This window comes from Ipomoea nil, unplaced genomic scaffold (genome assembly GCF_001879475.1).
Source record: "Ipomoea nil cultivar Tokyo-kokei standard unplaced genomic scaffold, Asagao_1.1 scaffold2480, whole genome shotgun sequence".
Taxonomy (NCBI): Eukaryota; Viridiplantae; Streptophyta; class Magnoliopsida; order Solanales; family Convolvulaceae; genus Ipomoea; species Ipomoea nil.
The window spans coordinates 3,858,370-3,879,246 of NW_017618908.1; the positions used below are offsets into that span (position 1 = coordinate 3,858,370).

The following is a 20,877-nucleotide window of genomic DNA, read 5'->3' on the forward strand; positions in this document are numbered from 1 at the left end:
TAAATTATTAATTTAAACTACCAAATTCAAATATTAATCTAGTACTTAAGTTTGTAATTCCATCTTCATAATTAAAAAATTAATGTATTGCGACCGGGTGGGGTGGCCCCATTCAGGGACGGAGGGAGAGGGGGGGGGCGGCTGCCCCCCTCACCCCACCCCACCCCCACCCCCACCCCCACCCCATATATAGTATTTGTATGTATATATGTATATATAGTACATGTTTTAGTATTAATATAAAAAAAAACTATAAAATATTAATAATAAGTGAGTTAGAGTAGGTGGTAGGGCATAATTTTGGTAATATAATGAGGTTGAGGGTTCCAATCTTAGTATCAACATAGTTTTATAATTCTTTTTTAATATTACACAAGATAAGATGTGTAATTTATAATGTGTTTTCTATTCAAATTATTTTATTAATTATGTTTCATATTTTGTTATGAATATTTTTATAAAGTTTCAATGTGTTTTATTTTTCGTCCATATCCAACAATATTTACAATTATATTTCTTAGGTAGTTTATTTATTTATTTTTAAATTATCTCTTTTGTTTTAATGTTTCGCCTTTTTTAAAAAAATTTTCTGAATCCGTCTGTACTGTTTCGTCCCCCCTCCTCAACTGAATTTCTAACTCCGTCCCTGGCCCCATTCCTATCCCCGTTAGAGCTGGGATCAAAGATCCTTGCGAAGTGGATGAGAATTGAAATTACCATCCCTAATGAATAATACTATAAAGTATCTAGAAAAATATAGTTTAGTAATGACTAGATGCTAACTTAGTAAATTAGTATTTATAATTTTAGAAAACTCTATCACTGCGTAATTTATTGTTTTTATCAAAGAAAATACTTAATAAATAAATGGTAGATGTCCCAGAAAGCAATATAATGTCAAATTGTTAATTGTCAAACTTCAAACAAAAGAGCTGACTAAATTCTGTGAAACAAAAAGGAACCCAATGCATATTGGTCCCATTACCAACCTTTGACCCTTCAAGTACATGTATTATGGTTTCATGGGATCCACCATTTGAATTAGGAAGATGACTCAAAACAAATAATTTCACTCTTTTTTTTTTTACTGATATCAGTTTGTTTAATCTCTTGATCATGAGGCTAATCCAAATGAGCTAGGCACACTGCTCATGAGTAGAATCTGGGGCCTCTGGGCGAGAGGCTTTCCTGTTTTGCAGTATAAGATGAAAAGCAAGAAAGAGAGGAGAGGTCCAACTGGCACAGTGCCACCCACCCTCACAGTTTTGGTGGATCGGATGTGGGCATTGTTGCTCGCGCTTCTTAAAGTTACAGTAAAACACACATGCACAGAAAAAGTAGACAACACACAATCTTATGAAATACGCCTTTCAGGCGTTTGTTCTAATGCCTCAACTACTCTTTTTCCTATATCTTCCACCGTCTTTCTCCCATTTGTTTACTCGTTTCTTTCCTTTCATTTATCCCTCTTTCCTTCTCTCTCTATTGCTACTGTGTCTGTAGTTGTGGCATCACTTTCTGGCCCCTAAACTTGCTTCTCACTTCTGTGATATGATAAACCTCTCCGGCTAACTGTTTTCCAACCCAAACAACACATTTCCTACTTTTGTTTTGGCTCATTATCTCAGCTGGCAAGGAGTTTGGGGTTCATCTCATCTCATCTATGGAAGCTGCTAATTCTGGGGAGGATTGTCCAGTGAAAGTGGCAGTTCATGTTAGGCCACTCATCGGAGATGAGAAGCTCCAGGGTTGTCAAGATTGTGTTACTGTGGTCCCTAGGAAGCCTCAGGTACTCTCACTTGTGACTGCACATATTTTGATTCTAGGATGAATTGATGGAATTAATTCAATGCTGTTTTGACGTTGTTGGGAATGCTTTATTTATTTATTTATCATCTTTCCCTTTACTATTCATGGTTTATTGGAAATATAGATTTGGTTTTGGGGTTAAAATCTTCAAAGGTTCTAGCTTTTTTTTTAACTGAGAGTTACCATGTTTCAATCTGGCCACATACACATTACCTGAGTTTTCCTCTGCATTTTACTTAATGTTTGTTTTCCAGCAGAAGTATTGTCTAATGCTAATGCATTTACCTTATTGCTTGATTGATATTTTCTGCATTTTTCCTTTTATTTTCCACGGATAATGTAATGATTTTAATTTTTTTTTGTATAAATATGATATTCTAATAGTATTCCTTTTTTGAAGACTAATAGTATTCCTAAATGGTGCATTTACCTTATTGCTTAATTGCAGATATGATCCTTTGTTTGTTTGTTTGTTTTTATTTTATTTTATTTAAATTTACAAGAATTATTTAATACAGAGTATATTAATATGAAAAGTGTGATTTGGCCCAAGAAAAGCTTAATATATCAGATATATCATAGAGAAGTTATGCTATGATTCTTGATTGGTTTGTTTAAGTTTTGTTCTCATTGAAAACAAGAACATAGTTTGGAGATAGCCCAGTTTTTACACATTTTATTAGCTGCCCTGTTGAGTTCTTTACATAATTTAGATCTGTATGATTCTTCTGTGGTTAGTCCGGTAATGGAAGTTAAAGCACAGTTAGGAAAATAATAATACAAATATGGAGCCATACATGCTGATTATTTCTGTCATGCCATCATCTGCACTACTCTTTTTGCTTAAGATTCATTTCTTCAATAATTGGTAAGGATCTGAATTCCTGCATATAGTTGGATGTGGAATTCTATCACTACCTTATTCAAATCCTGCCTCCTTGAAAGGCTGATATATCCTAATACTTCCACATCTTCTTGCTTCTTGTTTCTTTTGTGCTTAAGCTTGTGGATGATAGATTGCCATCTGGCCAAAATGGCAAATCTATATCTACTGAGTTGTATTAGTATAGATTTGACCAAAACTTAGAATCCAAAGAAAAAGGAAGGGATTTTTTCTGCCATTGTTTTAATTTCAAAAAATATGCCTTATCATCTTAATTGGAGATTTTTATATAAGAAACAAAACGAGAGTGTTACCAAAGAAAAAGGAAGGGATTTTTTCTGTTGCTATCTATTCTTCTCTTCTCTAACCCTGGTGCTAGTTTTGGTTTTGGTGCAGGTCTTAATTGGATCACATTCCTTTACTTTCGACCATGTTTATGGAAGCACTGGTTCTTCTCCATCCTCTATGTATGAAGAGTGTGTTGCCCCTCTTGTTGATGCCTTGTTTGAAGGATATAATGCCACCGTTCTCGCCTATGGTCAGGTAAAGTGTACACATATATTGAATTCACTTGTTTTTGATGGAGTAGACACAGATAACACCCCTTTGTATTATTTCAAACATAACAGACAGGTTCAGGAAAGACTTACACCATGGGTACTGGTTTCAAAGACGGATGCCAAACAGGAATTATTCCCCAAGTTATGAAAGCTTTGTTCAACAAAATTGGATCCTTGAAGCACCAGACTGAATTCCACCTGCATGTGTCCTTCATTGAGGTTTACCCATTTCCCATTTTTTTGTGTCGTAAGATTGCCATATTTATCTATAAGTTTGACTTATTTCACTTGATAGAAAAAGAAAAAAAAAAAGTTGCATCTTTTACCATGAAGTTCTGTTGGTATTTTGACTATTTTCTGTGAATTGAAGTTATATGTGTCTGTGTGTGCATAATTTAAGATTCAATGTTTGAGCTCAACAAAAACACATTGCAATTGTGTGACAGATTGGAATTATTCTTCGTAGTTTACAACTGTAGCACTTGGGCATGTAAAACTCTTGTTGCATGCAGATACATAAAGAAGAAGTGCGAGATTTGCTGGATCCCAGTTCTCTTAACAGATCAGAAACAGCAAATGGGCATGTTGGGAAACCGTCAATACAAATCCGTGAAACATCAAATGGTGTTATTACATTGGCAGGGTCCAGTGAACGTAGTGTCAGAGATCTGAAAGAAATGGCTGATTGCCTTGAGCAAGGGTCACTGAGCAGAGCAACAGCCAGTACTAATATGAACAATCAGTCGAGGTTGATTAATTAATTGTTGCTAGTTTTCTTCATTATTTCTTCCACTTAGTTCTATTTTCACCTTCACAGACTCCAAATGAGTGAAATGGTACGGTGTTATCCAATTCTACTATTGCTTCCTGTTTCTCTCTTCCTTTAGGTTTGTAGAGTGATCTTCACTTTCTGTATCAGGAACATATATCAAATAATCAAATATGTTACTGATAGTGTTGAGTTTCTTATTCTATTTTATTTTTATTTTTATTTTTTAATTCTTTCCTTTTTCAGTCGCTCACATGCCATCTTCACCATAACAATGGAGCAGATACGCAAGGTGAATCCAATGGTTTCCAGTGATGGAAATAATAATAGCATGACTGAAGAACATCTTTGTGCCAAGTTTCATTTGGTGGATCTTGCTGGATCAGAACGAGCAAAAAGAACTGGATCAGATGGTCTTCGTTTTAAAGAAGGTCGTCAAAACTTTCTTTTTCAGCTATTACCTTCTAGATGATTTGGTCAATTACAAAGTTGGTGGGATGATTTTGACATTTTGTTAACAGGAGTTCACATTAACAAGGGGCTTCTTTCACTAGGAAATGTTATTAGTGCCCTTGGGGATGAGAAAAAGCGGAAAGAGGGTGTCCATGTTCCATATCGAGATAGTAAACTCACTCGGTTATTGCAGGTTTGACATGCTTTTCTGGATAAGATTAAATTCATTATGTCTCTCCCTTTCTCATTGTATGTTAGGTAGTTTACGATTTAACTTTCTTGTTATTGCTGTTCCTGAGATTCATACATATTCCTATACCATAAACTTAGCCTAACTCACGCATGCATATATTTTAAGGACACAGTTCTAAAGAAAATCTCTAGCATATTTCATGAAAGCAAGAAAGATTACTATTGGTATTAATCTGTATTTTTTATTTCTATGCTTGTTATAATGCATATTCCTGGAATTGTGATAGATTCACCGAATAAATCATATGATGGCTACATTCGAACAACATTTTATTTCACATGCCTAGGATTTGGCAGACAGATAATTGTACCGTTTCATGCATATTGAACATCCCACATGCCATCATTGTCTTATCTCTGATTTCTTTGCCTTCTTATTTTTCTTTTCTGTTTAGTTTTGCTTCTTAACAATAATATTTTGTTCTCCGTTGCAAAAGATCTTTAACTCTGGATGAATTTGTAAAATTCACTATACAAGCACATGATCAGAAAAAGAAAAGTTGGGAAACTATTTTTATGGGTGTAATTTCAAATTTCGTAATTTGTACAAGTGCTTTGCCTAATCAGATTTTTTTGAAATTAACAGGATTCACTGGGCGGTAACAGTAGAACTGTCATGATAGGTATTTCTAATGAACCTATTTAATTCTTTTTCACTTTGTTTTTTAATCTTGTAAGCTTCTTGCTAAAATACTAGTGGATCACTTTGCTGTTTATCCTTATACTTCTGAATTCACATGCTTTACAGCGTGCATTAGCCCTGCTGATATAAATGCTGAAGAAACTCTTAACACTCTAAAGTATGCAAATCGAGCTCGGAATATCCAGAACAAGCCAGTTGTAAGTTTTGAAGAGTGAAAACTGACAATTCATTTCTAATCTCTACCTTTCCATAATGAAAGTATTAAAATACGTGTTTCTTGATTGTGTTTTATTGATCAGATTAACATAGACCCAGTATCCAATGAGATGCTGAAAATGCGCCAACAACTAGAGTTCTTGCAGGCAGAACTCTGTGCCCGAGGGGGAGGTGCTTCATGTGATGAAATACGGGTACGCAATTTGTTTGCTTTACCTTATTGCTAAATTAGGATTGATAAATGATAAGTAGTCTCTATACGAGATGGTTAACTGGTGAAGAGGCCTCAACTATAAATTTTTTGAATGCTACTGACTCTATTACAATGTAGTATCTGTTCATAACTACTTTCTCAACCTACTGAAGCACAAAGAGCCAATAACGCCTCCACTGGCCTCAACTATAAATTACTTATGCAGGCACTCAAGAATAGAATTGCTCTTCTTGAAAGTACTAATGAAGAGCTAAGTCGGGAACTACATGAGTACCGTAGCAAATGTGCTGGCACTGAACCATGTGGAGTAGATGCTAAAGTATATCTCTAGACTCTAGACCTTTGTGTACAGAAACCAGTTAAAAGTATGATTTATTGGCAGGGCCATTACATATAAATCTCGTATCTTTATCTTCAGGTAAGTGGTGCTTTTTCTGCAAAAAGTGAAGGGCTAAAAAGGGGGTTACAAAGTATAGAGTCATCTGATTATCCAATGAGTGAAAATGGTACTGTCTTTCTTAGCTCTTTTCCTACTTGCTTGTCAGAATATTCTTTAACACAACTGTGACTAGGAATAATTATTCCCTGTTTTTCTTTAAAACTATGAATCCATATTCCATTAGTGACTTATTGATCCATTTCTCTATTATTACTGGTAGGTGATTCTGGAGAAATGGATGATGAAGCAGCAAAAGAATGGGAATATGCTCTTCTGCAAGATTCTATGGGCAAAGAACTAAATGAGTTAAACAGACGTTTGGAAGAAAAAGAGGTAACTTCAAGTGCATTCGAATTCATTTGTCAGTGAGAAACACAATGATTTTTTATCTGTAATGATAAAATGCGTATATGATTCTATTTGTATGCCTCACAATTTGATTCTGTTTTTCTCATGCTTAGCACTAGTGAAGATAATAGTTTGAAGAAAATCTTAATTATCTAACAATTTTCTTCTTTTTAGTTACTTTTTCATACTTCTGAAGCTATATAATTAATGCACATCATGACGTAATTTTTACGTATCTCTGTGTGACAATTTCCTAGTCTGAGATGAAGCTTTATGGAGGCGTTGACACAATGGCTCTTAAGCAACATTTTGGAAAGAAAATTTTGGAACTTGAAGAGGAGAAAAGAGCTGTGCAGGTGAAATTAGAAAATTTTACGTGTGCATTATTATCCATGCCTCATTTAACTGATGTCCCTTCTTCACCTGTTTTATTAATGCAGCGAGAAAGAGATCGCTTGTTAGCTGAGGTTGAAAACCTTGCTGCAAATTCTGATGCCCAGAAATTGCGAGATATGCATGCCCAGAAACTCAAATCCCTTGAAGCACAGGTCAGTATCATTCTCGTTTTTTTTTTTTTTTTTTGTTTATTTATTTATTTATCTAAGTGAAATGGATTGAATTTTGCATTTTCTCTTGGCTTAAAGAAGTTTGTATATATATTCACACCAGATACAAGATCTTAAGAAGAAACAGGAGAGCCAGGTTCATCTCGTAAAGCAAAAACAAAAGAGTGATGAAGCTGCAAAAAAATTACAGGATGAAATACAATCAATCAAAGCACAGAAGGTAGGATTGCAATTCAGTTTCTCCTTTACAAAGAGAATTTCTTGATGTAATGAGTAATGTCACTCATTATATCTCCTCTCCTAGGTCCAATTGCAACAAAAGATTAAACAAGAGGCTGAACAATTTCGGCAATGGAAGGCGTCTCGGGAGAAGGAACTATTGCAGGTATAATTTATTTTGCCTTCACTATAGCATTTTTGTTAAATTTTATTTAAATATGTTAGTTATTATTGTTTCCATTACTATCATAAGTTGAAACTTGAAACTGCACCTCTATTAATTTTGTTATAATTCCCATTGGTGTTACTGATGATATAGGGGATGTTTGGTAAATGGTTGTTAGCTGATAGCTATTAGTTGATTGGGTCAGTCCGTTAGTGGGTTTGATTAGTTGATAGCATTAGCTGATTGTAGAAAAGTATTTGGTAAATTAGCTGTTAGTTGTGAGCTGATTATATACAAAATGACCTTAAAAAGCTTATTGAAAAAGCTACTTTGAGCAACTTTTTGAATTTTAGCATTCTGGAGCAATAAGTTGTTACAAAAAACTAATTAATCAAACACTCATATTGATTGTTTAACCAAGTCAAACAACTAATAGTGGCCAAATAAGTCAAAATTGGCTGATAGGCTAACTATTTTACCAAACAAAGCCATATGCTGGTTTATTACTGGCTTATTAAAATACTAGCTACTTTACATGCAATGCGCATAAAATGTTGTCCAATGATACTATTATTTATATGTAGTATTTTGTGTGTAAAGATATACATTGATGTATTTATTGTTTACAAAATTGACACATTTCATAAATAAATAAACTAAAGCTTACATTAATTATATAAATTAATGATCAAATGAGAACCACCCCTTAGGTGAGAACGTGAGAACCAACATGAATGCTCACAATCTACAATCTACTCCAGGGTAGATTGTGTGCATCACTGCATTGTGTGCCAGAAATATATTGTGTGCATTCATGTAGTAGTTCGCAGGTTCTCACCTAAGAGATGGTTCTCACTTGAACACAAGCCTATATATATATATATATATATATATATATATATATATATATATATATATATATAATCGACAACCATGAGCAATTTAGATATGAGGGTAAAGAAAAAGAAAAACTATAAGAGTCCAAGTAGGTATACATACACAATACACAAACACCTGTTAACCAAAGTACAAGCTTCAAAGCACAAGGTACAACAACCCAATTCTGAGTAAACTAGATGGGAAGAAGGGACACTAACTCCCTTCCACTCTTAATATAAGTAGGAGATTTGCTTATGTAAATTAACTGACCTTAGAAAAGGATTATTTGTCAGCATGTATATATGCAATGCATGCTTTTGAGGTAAAGGACAAAGATTCTGTAGAAGCTGTGTGTTTCAATGTAATTTCTTTTTTTTTTTTTTTTGGTGAAAATGTAATTTCTTTTTCACATCTACATTTAATTGTATGGATTGTTATCACTTTGTATACTTCAAACCACGTTTTTCTTCTAAATGCAGTTAAAGAAGGAGGGGCGAAAAAATGAGCATGAGAGACATAAACTCCAAGCATTGAATCAGCGGCAAAAGATGGTAATAATTTCCTTCCTCTTTATATTATTCTTCTGATTGGAATTCTGAAGAAAATTCAGAAAGACAGAAACTAAAGTTCAGAGGAAACCAAAAAGTAAAAAATTTTATAACCTAAAAGCAACAAGTGTCCCCTACACGTAGTCATGGAAATATGCATTTTTTAACTGCCTAAAGTATGCTCTCTGATGTAAAAAATTTTTAAAAAATTGAGATATTTAGTAAAGTTTATTTGGAGCATGGACTATGAATTATGGGGAATAGGGGATGTTCACTATGTTTTGCCTTAATCAAGAAAAAACAACTTGCTCCCATCATAGATCTTGTAAAAAATTTTAAGCTTTTCAAATTATGTCTGACTCTTTTTTAAGTTGCGTTAATCCATTCGTCCTACTCAAGTGAACAGAAGAAATGATGCTTTTCTTGTCCTGTTAAAGATAATTTACTTTCCCATAAAATCCTTGAACAAGATAGATCATTATCTGATATAAATGAAAGTTGAAAATTTTGACAAACCATTTTAAGGTGATCAGAATACAGCTTGGAATTTGAATCACATTTGTGAGAATTCTATCTTTGCAGATTATATGATTATAGCATGACTATCTTGGCCTAAACATAAAATGACCATCAGGAACACTATCTAAAATTCCTGAACAGAATAATTGATGTTCAGGCAAATGTATTTCAGGTTCTCCAGAGAAAGACAGAAGAGGCTGCAATGGCAACCAAGAGGCTGAAAGAGTTGCTAGAAGCACGAAAATCTTCATCACGAGAAAATTCAGGTTGCTATTCCTTTGACTTATGAGCAAAAACAACTCTTTGTGTTTTTCTATATTTGTTGAATAAATATTGATTCCTTATTATAGCATTAACAAATGAGTTATCAAGTACAGAGTATTTAGTTGCTTAAGTGAAATGTTCAATCAACTTCTATTATTTATTAGAGTACTTTTCTTAATTCTGTTCGGCACCAATTTCTATTCTTTATGCATGTCCATCTTTTTCTTTCTAACCTTCTTTTTTTCTTTTCTTTTTCAATCTAGTGAATAGCAATGGAAATGGAGCATATGGACTGGTAATTATTTCTATTTCTGCAATGGTGTGTTCTGCCCAAAACTCTATCTTCAGTGTATTTTTCTGCTATGGTTTCATTCAGAACAATGGGAAGTCCTTACAACGTTGGCTTGATAATGAGCTTGAAGTAATGGTCAATGTTCATGAAGTTCGTTACGAGTATGAGAAGCAAAGTCAAGTGTATGTGAACCAATTTTAAATGTTCTCTAATATTAATTACTTTTGTAGTGATTGTTGTTTGATTTTTACATAGTCATAGCGGATTTTTGTGTTTCCAGTAGAGCTGCATTGGCAGAAGAGCTAGCTGTTCTGAGACAAGTCGACGAATTTAGGTCAAATGGTATTAGCCCTCCAAGAGGAAAAAATGGTCTTTTTAGGTAAAGACAATATTCTTTTCTGCTTTATCAACTTTTACATTTTGATTTTGTCTGAAATTCCATACACAGCACTCAATTGCTTGTGTTATTTTACCAAGGTCTTAACATATTTATTTTGCATTTGTTTCAGGGCATCTTCAATGTCACCCAATGCTAGAATGGCTAGAATTGCTTCTCTTGAGCAGATGCTAAGCATTTCATCAAACTCACTAGTTTCAATGGCTTCACAGCTTTCAGAAGCAGAAGAACGGGAGCAAGCCTTCAGCAACCGTGGACGTTGGAACCAGCTGCGCTCCATGGGAGATGCAAAAAATTTGCTTCAACATATGTTCAATTCTCTTGCAGACACAAGGTATCTTCCTACTTGCCGTTGCATCTTCCTTTATCCCTATTAAGAGTCCCACATTGATAAAATAAGAGAAAATATATGGGTTTATAAGGTCATGGGTTAGACTAGTTAATAGGTTGAATTTAATCTTTTAGTGTGGTTTGGACCATGTGAATTTGCCCAATTTATTTTAGTTTATAATAATATGGTATCAGAGCATAATAACATGATATCAGAACATAATAACATTGTATCAGAGCCACGTCCAAAATGGTCCGGTTGTGCATTATAGCCCAATCTTAGTTTATAACAATCCCTTACTCTTATTGTCACCTCATAGGAAATACACCAAAAGAAAGGAATGTAAAAATGAGAGAGACCGATGAAATAGGAATGATGGCCTGTCTAAGAAGTATATATGCATACCTATAGAATGCGCATATCCAGACATCCAGTGGTAAAATAGTGTTTATAGAAACTTATTAAATGGATTAACTAAGCAGTCTAAGCTAAGCCTTCCGACCATTTTATACTGTCCAATATTCTAGTGTCTGCTTAAGGTTCTAGAAGGTAACTGAAATGCTCTTTCCCTCTTTATAGTAGCCTGAAAAAACTCTTTTGTTTGGTCAAAAGTAAGCTCTTGTTGTTTCATGTTGTGAATAGGTGCCAAATGTGGGAGAAGGAACTTGAAATCAAGGAAATGAAAGAGCAAATGAAACAATTAATAGGTGTATTGCAACAAAGTGAAATCAAAAGAAAGGAAATTGAGAAGGAGCTGAAATATTTGGTACGCTTTCTCATTCTTTTGTTTTATTTCATACCTTTAACCTTTTTTTGGCAAATTTGTTTTCTTTGTCATGTTTTTACGTTATGATTAATTTTCTTTCTTCTGGTAGTGCATTTTCATATTCTTTCTTTCCCTCTCTTTCTTGTTATGATGTTACAAATATGACAGGGAAACTCCAACAAGCACTCGGATGATGGCTTGAGCGTTCCCTTATCTCCAGTATCAGTGCCAGCACAAAAACAACTAAAATATACAGCTGGGATTGTAAATGCTTCAGTCAAAGAGTCTGCAGCGTTTGTAGACCAAGCACGGAAGGTTGATCTTCTACATTTTTATGATACATAATTCGTTTTTTTTTTTTTTTTTTGGTTAATATATTGATGCCTATCATTCACTATTCCTGTTTATCTAAAATGGCTGATATTGAACTTTTGATGAGGGAAGATGGTGCCGATGGGACAGTTGTCGATGAAAAAATTAACAATGGTAGGGCAGGGTGGGAGGTTGTGGAGGTGGAAGAGAAGTCATCATCAGTGGCTATTGCAGTTCAAATGGAAATGGCAGAAACCGTGGAGACTCTCTGAATTGATTAGACACAGTGACGAAACCATCATGAGGGGAAAGCCTCATGCGCGGACTCTACCTGATATTGTGTGTAGAAAAAGGCAATAGCCTCGTTAAGAATGTATATTCTTTTCTTACCTCCGTTCAACCCCCAAATGCACAATAAGGTGCCTGCAAATACGGTCAGGTAAAGTTCACTACTGACTTGTTTGTTGGGATTATAAAGTTCACTACTGACTGACCGAGACAAATTCTTGACAAGAATAGATATACATCTTGATGATTGATGGACCCGAAAAATATATAACGTTGTGTATGTTATCATCTCATTCTTGCACTACTGGTACTTGTGGATTCAGGTGTAATGGAATAACTTTTTGACGGGGTGAACGAGTTCAGCAAACTTAAAACAATAATCAGCAGAGGATATTGTGAATGTGTTGATTGATGCTACATAGGCCCAACCAAATAATCAGAAGAGAGAGCTGCATTTGAGGTTTGGATGGTACATATTCAGATTTGTAATTTGTGTATAGATTTGGTCAATAACAAGTGTCTTGAAAGACCAGTTGTTCATTAGGTCACAGCAACATGCCAGAAAGGTCTTTGATGAATGTTTTTTTTGGCTTCAATCTCATGTTTTTTTTTTCTCAGCAAAATTGTGTACATCAGTTATGAGTACATGTTTGGTGAGTTGGGACTTGTGGTGTAAATGCAATCCAACTAACTTTTAAATGGATTGTAACTTTCATAAATGAGTATGAAATATTCAATGTTCTTAGGTAGCAGACTTCAAAGATGATATTCAAAACAGATACCTTTTTGGGTCCAAACAATGTGCCAATAATTCCCTCTTCTCTGTACTGACACAACAGCTTCTTCAAAACTTAAAAAATGTCTGGGACACTGCAATTACTCTGCAGCTACCAGTGCTGGTCCATATATATATATATATATATGTATATATATATAGAATTAGGTTCTGGTACAGTTAAAGTGCCCAGGTGCGGTTGTGCGGTTTAATTTGGACCATTCATCTCGCTTAAATCAACGTCCAGAATTGTCAAAATTTAAAAAAAAAAAAACGCGGTGACAATTTTGTAATTTTTGCATGTAGGTCAGAATTAAGGTGAGGGGATCTGTGATTAATGTATTAATGTGCGTGGGGTTTATGCTTAATGTGCGTGAGGTTGTGCTGAATGTGTGTGGGTTTTGTACTTAATGTGCGTGAAGTTGTGCTTAATGTCAATAGTTGTTGAAACTTAAAATATGTGAGTTAATATATTAAAGTGCGTGGGGTTTGTGCTTAATGTGCGTGAGGTTGTGCTTAATGTGTGTGGGGTTTGTACTTAATGTGCGCGAGGTTGTGCTTAATGTCAATAGTTGTTGAAACTTAAAATCTGTGAGTTAATATTTAAAGTGCGTGGGGTTTGTGCTTAATGTGCGTGAGGCTGTACTTAATGTGTGTGGGGTTTGTACTTAATGTGCGTGAGGTTGTGCAGACACTATCATTTGTGTAGACGCTACTTATTTGTGTAGACGCTATGTGTAGACGCTATCTTCTTCCCGACCCGCGTTTTTATTTTTATTTTTATTTTTATTGATTTGAGCCGTTGATCTAAATTTGATCAATAGCTCAGATCTAACCGCACGGGAAGCTATACTCGCACCTGAACCCTTCCCTATATATATATATATATATATATATATATATATATATATATATATATATATATATATATATATATAGAGAGAGAGAGAGAGAGAGAGAGAGAGAGAGAGAGAGATAGAGAGAGAGAGAGAGGGAGAGAGAGAGAGAGAGAACTAAGAACTACTCACAGTCGTCCACGTGTTCAGATCTCCAATGACAGTTGAGATTAGTCTTTACTCCGTACTTTTTAAGAAATGACCATATTCTCATTTGATCTTTATCTTTATATCGCAAATTATGCTGTGGACAAGAATCCAAAACGACGTCGTTTTCAGGGAAAACGCGGCCTTCCAGTTAAAAAGAAAAATTAATTTTGTCTCGCTATTAACGGCGTTATTCGTTTGTGGCATTATGAATGTATAATTATGGAATTATGAATGTACAGTTATGGAATTATGAACACAGAGCTTTGACATTATGAACTTATAATTATGAACATATAGTGATAAAATTATGAACATAGAGCTCTAAAATTGTGAAAATAGAGCTTCGAAAATTATGAATGTACAGTTATTGAATTATGAATGTACAATTATGGAATTATGAACACAGAGCTCTGACATTATGAACTTACAATTATAAACATATAGTAATAAAATTATGAACATATGCTCCTATAACAAAGTGGCCTGAAATTTAAAAAAAAAATGATGAAAAATAACAATACCACTAACGATATGTCACTGTGTCCACAATGCATGCTGGACACGAGTTCATAGCATAACGATTGTCTTTATATACATGCGCAAACAATCCTTATATAAGTTAAGACAAATATAACTTATCTCAAATTTTCAATCTTGTAATCATCTTTAACTTTTAGCTACATGTGATATGATGCTTTATATGATTATTATAATTACAACAAGATATTACATATCAAATCTTGATTATTACATTGAGATTCAAATTTTACTGTTAAAATTGCACCACGAGTAAAAAACTATACCACTATAATTGTACAATTTTAACTTATATGGGATATAATGGGCACCATACCTATTTGATGACCTACTCAAATTAAATAAAAATAGTAGTACAATCAATTAAGTCCCAGTAAGTAGGTCCATTTCTTGACAGTCTTCCATGATCACACCATCTTTGATCTCCTGTATCATCTTCAACACTTGCCACATTTCCGGCCGCTGCTCCGGCGAGCTAATCCGGCAAGCCATACCCACTTCAAGAATCATTTCCGTCCGATCCCCGTCTTGCCCACCGCCGTCGTCTTCCCTGACCGCCCTCACCCACTCCACCATTTCCTCCGGCCGCAGAAACGGGTGCTCCGGCGGCTGCTTCCCGCTGAGAAGCTCTAGCAGAAGAACCCCAAAGGAGTAAACGTCGGACTTGGTGGTGGGGCGGCGGTGGCGGTTTGAGCGGCGAAGTTCGGGGGCAGAATTGGGGCCGTGGTCTTCGTCGTCGTCGGAGATGGGGTTGGCGAGGACGGAGAGACAGTAGTCGGAAAGACAGGCCTCGAAGTCCGATCCGAGGAGGACGTTGGAGGATTTGAGGTTGCCGTGGACTAGCCGCCATGCTTGGTGGATATACGACAGCGCTTGCGCTACATCCTCCGCTATTTTCAGGCATGATGTCCAGTGTAGCGGCTTCGCTGTACCACCTGCAGCAAGTATAATCAAAGTACCATTTTAAATGGGAAAGAAGGAAGTTAGGCTATTGACTTAATTACAAAGTTATAAGTTCAAAGTGATTTATTGGTCTTTTTAATTTGAACTGATAAGTTATGACACTTCTGATTTATTTTTTTGTGATCTTCTATCAGCTAAGGTCATAATGGGGAGTTAAAATTGACTCTATTATAATATAATATATGTCTATACCCACTAGGGACACAATGTAATTCCAACTTGTGACCTTCCATTTTGAGAGAGCCATAGTAGTCATGCTCCTGGACTATAAGGTCTTTTGCTATGATGAATATATTCATAATAAGAGCAAATATCAATTTTGGTTCTACAAGTATTAACAAAATGATAGTTTTTGTTCACATGTTTAATTCCTATCAATTTTCATTCAGGACTATTTTTTAATACCAATTTTCATCCACGACTATTTGTTTTAGTGTCAAGATTCATCACGATGGTCACTCATTCGTTTAAGACATGTTGAAGTATGAAATTATTAAGGGTATTTTCGTCCTTTACAAATTAAGATCTCAATTTGAGCATGAATAAAGGAATTTAAGTCCTAAGATTTATCTCAATTTGCAGTTCTCCTCCTTAAATTAAGGTAGGATGGGGAGGAGAAATGCGAATTGAGATCAATCTTAAAGCTTAAATCCATTTATTCATGCTCAAATTGGAATCTTAAGTTGAGAATGACGAAAATTTTCTTAAAATCTGTAGATTTTGACATGTCTTAAATGGATGGGGTGACCGACGTTATAAATTTTGACACTAAAATAATAATCCTGGATAAAAATTGGTACTAAAACAATAGTTAAAAATTAATAGGAATTAAATATATTGAGTAAAATCGTCATTGTGAGACCAAAATTGATATTTGCTCTTTATAGTAATTAAAATGTGATAATTAGGAAGGTGATTACCATGGATAAGAGAATGAAGGCTGCCATTGCGGTGGTAATCATACACCAAAATCCTCTCTTCCTTGGCATGAAAATAAGCTCTTAGAGCAACCAAATTGGGATGTCTCAATTTGCCCACCGATTCCATGTGCCGTTCAAAATCATCCTTATTCGTGCCGGCCACTTTTCCGGCGTCCAATCTCTTCACGCAAACCACCGCGCGGTTATCCAGCACCGCCTTGTACGTGGTCGCCATTGTTCCTCTTCCAAGAAGCTCCGCCGACGCCGTCATCAGCTGCTCCAGCGTGTACGCCGGAGGCTCGCCGGCGCAGAACACTAAGTTCCCGCTCTTCCCCATCGCTCGCATTCCTTCTTGGACTTTCTTCGCCTTCTCTTCCGCCTCCTCCTCCTCGGTTCTCGTGGCGGCGGCGGCGCTGCTCGACTCCGGCGCCGGTTTTGGAGCTGAGGAGGAGATTTGATTGCCGCCGCCCATCTTTCTGGTGGCCAGAGCGAAACAGAGGATTGCGGAAACGAGTGCTAAAGACCCCATCGCTGACACCGCGATGATGAGGAAGGATCTTTTGGACGGATTTTTCCGGACGACGCTGTGTAGCCCGGCGCCGTGCTGTGCCGCCGCGTTTTGGCCGAGCGCCGCCGTAGGCGGCGGCGGCTTTGCGGCGGAGATTGACAGCGGAAAAAAGGGCTGCACCGAATGGCATTCTTTTCCGACTATCTTACCGCAGAGTCCTTTGTTGGAGAAAAATGATGAGTTGTTGAACCGGGATAAAGTCGGCGTCACCGGAACCGGACCGGAGAGTCTGTTGAGCGAAATGTTAAAGGTGTCGAGATTACTCAGGTTGAGCGGCGGGACTGGACCGTTGAGAAGATTGGATTCCAGCCGGAGATTCTCCAACTGATCCAGACCGTTGATGCCGACGGGGACGGCTCCGGCTATCCGGTTATGGGAGAGATCGAGGATTTTGAGACGGCGGAGACCAGAAATCGACGGCGGAATCGCGCCGCTAAACAAATTATGGTCAAGAAACAGGAATTTCAGGCGACCCAAACCGGAAAGATCGGGAATTGGCCCGGTTAACGAGTTCCGCCTGAGACTCAGTACCCGGAGCCGGTCAATCTCCGAGAGAGTTCCCGGCGCAAATCCGCCGGAAAGACCCACCCCTTGAAAAACCACCCGAACAACCCTACCTCGACTACACCGAACTCCACTCCACTGACAAAACGCCACGGCGGCGGAGTTATTCGATGAAAACCGAAGCTTCCCGTCCAAATCCGCCTTCACCTTGAACGCCAACAATGCAGAAGCGTCGGAAGGGATAAGCAAATGCGAATGATCAGAAACAGAAACACTAACTGCAAAGAGTTGCAGTATTGCCACCACTACTACTACTACTTCCGCGGCCGCCGCCATTTTTAACGGGAACAAGCTTAATAAGCTAGAAATGAGAATTTGCAGAAAGGTGTGGGGGTTTTGTGGGATGAGATGGGAGGAAGGCTGGCGTGCATTAATGGAGTAGGGTTTAGGTGTTTAGCTGTGAAGGAGAGGGAAGTGAAGTGCATGGCACAGTGAGAATCACGTGAAAGTACCGAAAGGGGAAAAGGAAAAGAAAACGAAAGAAACAAAGAAAAGAGGTAAAAAAAATATCATCCAAAAACATAAAAACAGAGAGAAGATGGAGGTGGGTGTATAGTATTGTATATTAGTTATCTGGTGTGAGTACTTGCAATTATTGGAATAGTGCATGGTATATGCATGCATGGTTGTACTTAGGTCTCAAGTCAGAATTAATCGGTACAAATCAAGAAAATTAATAGATAATGTTTTCTAGATTAATTTTAAGAGAAAATTTCAATTTTGGTCCTACGACTATAAGAGTCTTGTTAATTTCAGTCCTTAATTTTTAAAAATGTCAATTTAGTACCACGACTATGAGCTGAGATATATGCATGCATGGTTGCACTACGGCCACGACTCATAACTGATCGGCTCAAATCAAGAAAGTTAATAGATAACGCTTCTCAGATGCAAAAAATGAAAAAATTAGAGATTTTTTATGATATGTGTGCTTGAAGGATTTGGAATTTATATGCCGTGAGTGGGGCAATTTCGGGTCCTAATTCTTGTTTAGATGATCACATTTCATGAGTGATTTTTTACTAGAATTCTTACATGCATCCCTTCAATTCGATCCTTGTTATTTCACAACCTTATATGTTTACTTGCATTTGGTAGATTTTGCTCCTTAACTTTGAGTCCTATTTTTTATGTTTACTCTCTTGTTTATGTTCGTTCTATCTTGTTTATTATTGTTTTGCTTCTTGTTAATTTTTTAAGACTAGTGCGTAGCTAGTTGCTAGTTTTTATATATTATGTGTCATAACCTCTTAATCTCAAAGAACACAATAAACTTAAAACATTGTACTTACTAAGTCAATTGTCCAGTTAACTCTAGGGTTACATTTATATTAATGTCGTTTTGGATCTTATTTGTCAATTTGAAGCCTAAACTTTAGGTTGTAGTAGTCGAATTGTTTTTCAAGCACATCAATTTTAATCCCTCAATTATGATGGCCTATTCCTTTTAATCCTGATCTTTCTGCCGTTGTTGCACTAATTTTACAAAAAAAAAAAAAAAAAAAACAAAAACAAAAAAACAAAAGTAATGATTTTCAGCACTTAAATAATGAAACCGTTATTTGGACAATATAATGATGAATGAATAAATGGTGAAATAAAGTGACTCTTTTATATAAGAAGTCATGGATTTGAGTTGAGTTTTAGTGGAGTCAACTTTAGTTATACAGAAACTCTTAAAAATTAGCCTTTTTGCATTTCAAAAGCATTTTCTACTAAATTTATACAAACTTTATACAACATTTAGAACTGTTTTTCTAGTAATAAAATTTTTAAAGATGCTTTTCCTAAAAAGAAACAAGCAACTAATTAATATTTATGTATATATTCCTTTCTTGTGTGTTGGGCACATAATTTATCTACATTTATTTCATTAAAAAAAAAAAAGTGATCATAGCTATAAAACCAATTAAAATATATTTTAAAAAATAAAATAAAAGATAAAAAAAATTCAAGAAATTTAACATGCTATAATAAGCATTAATAAGTTAGAAGTATGGCAAATTATTCTGTGGACCCTGGTCCACCTTGCAAATGTTCACAATTTACCTTTTAAAAATTCACAATTTATATACTACGAACACACAATGTTAACATATATGTAATTAATTACCTTATTTTGTATTTACAAGTTCCTTTCAAATATTGCCCTGTATTGTATTCAAAAATTCCTTGCTCTTATGTATTTTGACTTAGAACATAATTTATATTCTAGAGGTTCACAATTTCAATACTAAAAATACAGAATTTATACGACATTTAAGACCAGGGTCCACCTTCCAACTGGTTCATGGTATAACAACCCAGGAAGTATAATATGGATTCAAATTCAGGCTTCTATATTTGGGCTTATAATATCAATCTAAAGCAATGGGCTTGTCCATATTTTACAATCTTATTTTGAGGGCCTAACTGCAATACATTATTTATGGGCTTTACATATCTATTTGACAAGTACGAGAATCCACATACAACAAATGCGCAAATTATGCCGTGCAACCGTGTGCACCATCAGTTACAAAAACAGAGTCGTTTTGATTAAAAACGACGTGCCCTACTTAAAAAAAAAAAATCAATTTTGATTGCCGTTAACGGCGTTATGTTGTGCATAATTTGAATTATATATCCAGAATGAATGAACTATATAGTTCAAATTATGCACAACATAATGCCGTTAACGGTAATCGAAACTGAAATTTTTTTTAAAGTCGGACGTCAAAACGACGTTTTTGCAACTGTGTGCACACGGTTGCACAACATAATGCTCCCAACAAATGTTTCTTGAACCTTATGTTTCACTACAAGTTATAAACATGTGCAATGAAAAAAAAAATACAATGAACAACAAAAAAGATAGTGAAATTATATAATTAAAATAAATGTAAAATTACATTATAATTAGTATGAGGAAAAAAATATTAAATACGGAGTATAATATAAATAATTAATTTATAATGTAACATTAGAAATAATTATAAGTGTAAAAAAAGTAAGCATGTATAAGTTATTAAAAACACTCTCATTGGCAACATTTTATGAAAAAAAGAGAAAAAAAAACAGACAAATGTGGAAAGATTATATGATTGTATAAAAAAGCAAGTAAGATGTACATCCTATTATTGCAAATAATTACACGAACATATTTTCTATTATTGTTATAGCCCTACTCTCATTGGCTTTTATATATTTTAGTATTTTGTAGATATTAAAAAATTGAAATTAACGTCAATATTTTTTTTTAATAAATTAACATCAATATTAAGTTTGTAAAAATGAAATTAAATTTAAATAGGAGTAAGATCTACCACTTTAGAGCTGTTGGAAAGCAAATTGCTAATAGAATTGAAATGTCTAAGAATCAATTCTTATAT

General features: G+C 35.3%; 2 protein-coding genes across 3 annotated transcripts; one reads left to right on the forward strand and one right to left on the reverse strand.

Annotated features, from left to right (window-relative positions):
• Positions 1 to 1,112: 1,112 nt before the first annotated feature.
• LOC109153139 (kinesin-like protein KIN-4A) lies at positions 1,113 to 12,882 on the forward strand. Of its 2 annotated transcripts, none has more exons than XM_019300932.1 (26): positions 1,113 to 1,789; positions 3,089 to 3,235; positions 3,322 to 3,471; positions 3,765 to 4,000; positions 4,268 to 4,452; positions 4,543 to 4,667; positions 5,313 to 5,349; positions 5,475 to 5,566; positions 5,669 to 5,779; positions 6,005 to 6,118; positions 6,218 to 6,305; positions 6,459 to 6,571; positions 6,844 to 6,942; positions 7,027 to 7,134; positions 7,256 to 7,372; positions 7,457 to 7,537; positions 8,896 to 8,967; positions 9,656 to 9,749; positions 10,011 to 10,042; positions 10,124 to 10,221; positions 10,320 to 10,418; positions 10,549 to 10,770; positions 11,410 to 11,533; positions 11,702 to 11,848; positions 11,978 to 12,284; positions 12,457 to 12,882. In XM_019300932.1, the coding sequence occupies exons 1-25, from the start codon at positions 1,664 to 1,666 to the stop codon at positions 12,203 to 12,205; spliced, it is 3,045 nt and encodes a 1,014-aa protein (XP_019156477.1). In that variant the 5' UTR covers positions 1,113 to 1,663; the 3' UTR covers positions 12,206 to 12,284; positions 12,457 to 12,882. The 2 variants fall into 2 exon arrangements, with proteins under 2 accessions (XP_019156477.1, XP_019156476.1); XM_019300931.1 differs by having other exon boundaries at positions 11,978 to 12,282; positions 12,432 to 12,882.
• Positions 12,883 to 14,680: 1,798 nt separating this feature from the next.
• Positions 14,681 to 18,093, reverse strand: LOC109153140 (probable inactive receptor kinase At5g67200). The gene is made up of 2 exons (XM_019300933.1): positions 16,375 to 18,093; positions 14,681 to 15,426 (listed from the first exon to the last, which is right to left on the reverse strand). Exons 1-2 carry the CDS (start codon positions 17,780 to 17,782, stop codon positions 14,855 to 14,857), a joined length of 1,980 nt encoding a protein of 659 aa, XP_019156478.1. The 5' UTR covers positions 17,783 to 18,093; the 3' UTR covers positions 14,681 to 14,854.
• Between the last annotated feature and the right edge of the window lie 2,784 nt (positions 18,094 to 20,877).